We start from the raw sequence: 6,000 nt of genomic DNA on the forward strand, positions 1-6,000 counted from the left end.
TCACTATGAACTGGTCACTGATAGGCCCAGGTAACCATACATATTTCAATCTTTCACAAACTGAACTAGATAAATAAACCCAGCATAGTCAGTCCTTTCATCACAGGCACAGGTTGATTTCCTTGCCTTTCATTTAATCAGCCTTTACATAACCTTAAGCTGGGTGACTGGGGGCTTTGCAAAAATCCCAGAGAAACACTGCCATTGAGCTTGTGGAAATCACCTTATTATTAAGTATGATTTCTTTTTTACTAGCAGATAAAATACTAGAAGTTAATCCTTCATTACATGTTTACCAACTAGTATGAAACCATGCATCCTTAATTAACAAGCATTGAAAAGTTACTCACATTATATATTAAACTAAGATTCTCCAGCAAATGGTCAGAAGCAGACGGTCCAGAGAAGATAAGGCTGACCCAAGATTCCTGAGACAAACATATAATTATGTAAAGTAGACATCTCAAATCAGTATCATTGGAAGAGAATCTTTCTGGATGTTTGGAACCACTGTTTGTCATACTTTCCTTTGAATTTTTTGGTTTTCATCCTTTTACTCGTCTTTTCCCACTTTAATACTAGAATGTTCTGTGTTTCTGATTTATCTGAATTTATGCTCTTACCAAAAATATCACTTGCTAAGGTATTAGCTTTACTTGAAGCGATAACCATCCTAATGCTATTGTTCAGCTCTACAAGGACATTTCTAGTGCAACAAATTTCAAGAATTATTGAGTATATTATTTAATGTCAACTCCTGAAAGCCAAATAATAACCACACTCCAAGTAGTACCACTAAAATGAACTTTTATCAATAAAGTTTGTTATAAAATACTAGAAAAATGTTAGAATAGAGTTGGTACAAACAGACTGACATAAAGAATATGTACGTCTCTGTCTGATATATGAGTTGGTCCAACATTATACTGAACCACTTCATTATTAATTGCCATTGTGTTCCTTCTGTAGATCAGAAAGTAAAATCTCTAAAGCAGTTCCTGCGGCAGTGCAGTGGGTTAGGTATCCAGCACTGGTGAAGCTGTGGTATAGGTCACAGCTTTGGCTCAGATTTAATCCTGGCCCAGGAACTTCCTTATGCTGCAGGTGTAGCCAAAAAAGTAAAAAACAAAACAAAACAAAAATCTCTGAAGGAATTCAAACACTTGAAAGGATGAGTTATTCCTAGAAAATGACCTAAAAGTTCAAAACACCAGGAATAGAAAACCCTTAGAGTGATGTCAGGGATTGAGGCCATGCATGTGCCCAGTAGCATGTGCTTCCTCTTATCCAGAGATCTTAAAAGGGTTTTTATTGTATGGTCCCATTCATATAACATCTTAAAGAGATAAAAGAACAAATCAAGGTTTCCAAGGAGTTAGGGAGATGATATGATTACAAAGTTATAGCACAGGATGTTTTGAGGAACAGTGAAACTGTTCTGTATCATGATTGTGGGATATTTTCATGAATCGATACTATGTGTGCAATTCAAAATTCACAGATATAACTGTACATTAACAGTCTATTTTTACTATATAATTTTTTAAAATAAAAATGTAAAACATTGGTAAAATGAAATAATTGATGTGGCCTCTATTTTTATTACTGGACTTGTCTAATATGTATATAAAATTTTCTTTACTTAAAATTTTCTTTACTTAAAACTCAAGCATCAGAATGCCAATTGTAATAGGCAATGTAACAATTACGCCCCCAACCAAAAAAAAAAGAAAGAAAAAAATCAGGTCCTAATCCCTTGAATTTATGAATGTTATCTTATATGAAGAAAAAAAATCTATCAAGGTATGATTAAGTTATAGATCTTGAAATTGGGAGATAATCCTGGATTATATGTGTATGAATGCAAGTACCTGTATGATTCTAAGAGAAAAGTAGAGGAAGATTTGATGACAGAGGAAGAGAAACCAATGAGATCATGGAGGCAGAGACAGGAGAGATGTGGTCACAAGCCAAGAAATGCTGGCAGCCACCAGAACTGGAAGAAGCAAGACACAGTTTCTCCCCTAGAACTTTGGGGACACAGTCCTGCTGATGCCCGAATACCAGCCCTGTGACAGTAATTTCAACTTCTGGCCTCAGGACCATGGCAGAAAACATTTCTGTTGTTTTAAGCCACTGGGACTGTGATATATTGTTCAGAGACAATAGGAAACAAATACAAACCATGGTGAAAGTTTCCACTTGAATTTCTGGATCTAAGGTAACTATGTTCTAATGCTGCACACTCTGGCTGGAGCACTGTTTTCACTTCCACTGGATATATTCTCATGTGAGTACGATAAAGAGTGTACACAGTAATTGTACCCTCTCTCTCTTTTAACCTGGATTTAAGAATTGAATGATAAAATATATGCCACGCCTCCCTCTCACTCCATTATTGTCTTAGAGGACATGGACTAGTCGAGAGACAATCTACTGAGCAAGAGTTAGTGGTTCCACTGAGGGCAGTAACCAAAGCCAGGTGTTAGGCTGCATGGTGACTTTTCTTGTTCTGATATTTTATGCCACATTTAATCTCATGACTTTTGCTGTAAGAATGAGCCATTCAGCTGATAAATAAGAACCATAAATCAGCCAAGTGGTCACCATACCAATTGCCAATTATTCCCACCCTTAAGAAAATATGAAGGATCTTGAAAATAGCTTATCCTTGATTCCCAGGGGTGGGAGAATTAGGAAATTATTTATGCAACTTCTTTCCTTTTATTTATCTACAATACTAAAATAAATACCTTTTATTTTTTAAAAATAAACAGTGTGAATGCTGTTAGTTTTATCTCTTAACTAAATAAAATATTTGAGAAGAGTCATGTGTGCATTTCCCTTATGAACACTGCACAATGCCATGTGTACTGTCATTGCTCCATAAATAGTGAACAAGCCTGTGACCCTCTCATTGTTTGGCAAGCAAGAGGAGAGACAGAAAATTCCTTTTGTTTATATAGGAAATTCTTTTCAGTTCACTGAGGAATGTGTGTGACTTATTGGAAATCCCATCATTTACATTGGTGCTTTGATTCTACTATTCCAACTATCAATGACTAGTCTTCCTATTATATATTTCTTTTTCTTTTTAGGGCCATACCTGGGGCATATGGAAGTTCCTGGGCTAGGAGTTGAATTGGAGCTATAGCCGCCAGCCTACACCACAGCCACAGTAACACCACATCCACCACAAGCTGCATCTGCAACCTACACCTCAACTCACAGCAATGCTGGATCCTCAATCCACTGAGCAAGGCCAGGGATCTAAACCACAACCTCATGGACACTATGTTGGGTTCTTAATTAGCTGAACACAATGGGAATTCCTAAATATTTTTTTTAAAGAAGCTGTGGAAGTAATGTTAAGTCAAAACATGAAGATGAAGCATGGAAATTTGTAGCAAGATATCTCTAATATTAAACATGAATCCAAATATCTTCTCTAATCTATCAACAACACTTGAGCAAGGTACATAAGAAACATATATAAAATTTTCTGCACACACCTCAGAAAGAAAGAGATCAATCATAAGTGTAACAACAAAAATTAAATATCTTGGAATAGATTGAATTATCAAAACAATGGAACTTTTTTGATAAAGACATAGATAAACAGAAATGCTTTGTCCATCACTAATCAAATATAGACTTTCCAGAGTTTATTCATCATGTCAAATTATAAATTTATTTAATCACAAAACAAAATTTAAGTATACTAGCAGAATTCATAATTCCTTCTATATTAGCAAACTCGTACTGATTATACACTATGTAAAAAACTTGCGCTACATAGCAATAATTAAGGCACATGGAGATCCCTTCCTGGCTCAGTGGTTAACAAGTCCAACTAGGAACCATGAGGTTGTGGGTTCGATTCCTGGCCTTGCTCAGTGAGTTAAGGATCTGGCATTGCCATAAGCTGTGGTTTAGGTTGCAGTCAGGGCTCGGATCCTGTGTTGCTGTGGCTGTAGTGTAGGCCAGCAGCAACAGCTCCTATTAGACCCCTAGCCTGGAAACTTCCATATGCCATGCAAGCGGGGCACTAAAAAAAAAAAAAAAAAAAAAAAAAAAAAAAAAAAAAAAAAAACACAGCTCTCCCTTCTAAATTATATGAGAGTAAAGGTGAGCAGTAACAACATTTTTGACAAGAAGACTTGACTTATAAACCTAAAACACATTCATATTCTTGAATGAAATGCTTCTTATTTCAAATTCCCTTAAACACACAGAAAATATATACCAACACTGGACGCTAAAGGAAACCCCAAGTCACATTTTTTCAACAAGACAGTCTTCAGAACACAAAGAGCTATAAAATTTTGCCAGAAAAACACAGAGAAAGAAAATTTTAAATATAATTGTGGTTTATAAAAATCTCTCATGAAGACTTAAAAAGCAAGTATCAGAGGAGAAATTGGAAATGCTCAATTCAAAGTAAAACATTCAGTGAAAAAAATCAAATTCAAATTATATCAGAATTTATGAAAATAGCAAACCACATATTTGCAATAGAGGGCAGAATTATCAATTCATATTATTTATTTTATGCATTTTCTAATTTTATCACAGAATGTATTATAATAAGCAAAAAATAAGATGAGTTAAAGCTCATGTATAAAAAGAGCTCACCTATAAAAAGACTGTGATATTGTTGTTTATATGAAAGGAGATGATTAGGAAATGTAAAATCATTTTAAAGCCTGAATATCAAACTAAAACCTCACTAACTCCCTCCAAGAATCCATTAAGTAATAGTCATCCAACAAAATGTTCTAACACTTTCTTAATCATCTTAAACAGAATCTTCTTCTTATTGACATTTCACATCTAATACATTAGTTTCTACTTGCACACAAACAATAGAACAAAAGGTTTGTGCCAAAGGAAGGGAGCTGCCCTGGTCACAGGTTTGCGTACAGAGGGTAAGTGCCTCAGAAGCAGTGTGCACTTGCTGCACAGAAGTAGACAGCTGAGTCTTCAGGCTGGGTGACTGCGATGTGCAGGGAGAAATGCTTGGCTGTCTTATTCAATGAGACAGTGAGTCTTTCTTCTTCCTGCTTGACCCCATTTGCTCGAATGTATGTAAGTAACCGGAGACCTTTTCCAGGTTCTTGCTTATACCAAGGGAAGTAGTCTGAGGTACTGTCCGTATAAGTGCAGGTGATAACAGAGCTGTTTCCCTCCTGGACACTCAGGGTAGGACTCTGCTCCACCTTCTCTCCAAGGCTGACCCCTAGGCAGAAAGAAGAAGTCAGAGAAAGGAGAAGGGTTGTTAGGTCATTACACTCCTGAATTTACCTTTCCTTTTCCACAGTAACTAGAGGAGACCAGAATAAAGCTAGTCTCCTTCGTGGACTTTTAAATAACACCCACTGATATACTCTGTTTCCCATAAGCCCTCAACTCACAGTCCAGCTGCAGCCCCAAGAACAGGATTGAAACTCCAATGGAGGTCTTCATTGCTCTCCCCATCTAGGATCAATTATGGACCTGCTGTATTCAGCCAAGAGAGCTACACTGATTATCAAGTGATCCCTACTTTTCTCCAACAGCCATAGTGGGTTCTCACATTGTCTACCCAGCCAATAAGAAAAGGGCCCTGCTTCTGCCCTGAGCCTATTCATGCAGAATCCACTGAAATGAACCCTCCACACACCCTGCATCAGCAGAGGTGCACCACCATCTGGTGGTCACATCTCAAAACTACTGAAAATTCTGATAAATGTTCTCTCACCCTGTGCCTAAGAGGGACTCAGATGCATAAAAGCAGCAAGAGGGCAAACAAATTTAGTTGTAAGTCAGAGATTAAATGCACGGTAATAGTATACATTACATTTACATCTCTTCACAGGCCTGAGTTATTGTTAATAAACCGGAAAGAGGTAGATGCTGTTGTTGTTTATGCAGTAATGTGCCTGGTATTCAGGTTTGAAATCAGGAAAACACCATGATTCACTCCCTAAAATAAAGAAAATGTAAAATCTTCTTTTTCAG

The 6,000-nt window shown here is 36.7% G+C and overlaps 1 gene segment (V, D, J or C); it reads right to left on the reverse strand.

Annotated features, from left to right (window-relative positions):
- LOC102164367 lies at positions 4,092-5,604 on the reverse strand. The segment is given in 2 exon segments: positions 4,092-5,239; positions 5,415-5,604. Coding segments are annotated over 2 exon segments (366 nt in total).

The sequence above is a fragment of the Sus scrofa genome, chromosome 7 (assembly GCF_000003025.6).
Source record: "Sus scrofa isolate TJ Tabasco breed Duroc chromosome 7, Sscrofa11.1, whole genome shotgun sequence".
NCBI lineage: Eukaryota > Metazoa > Chordata > Mammalia > Artiodactyla > Suidae > Sus > Sus scrofa.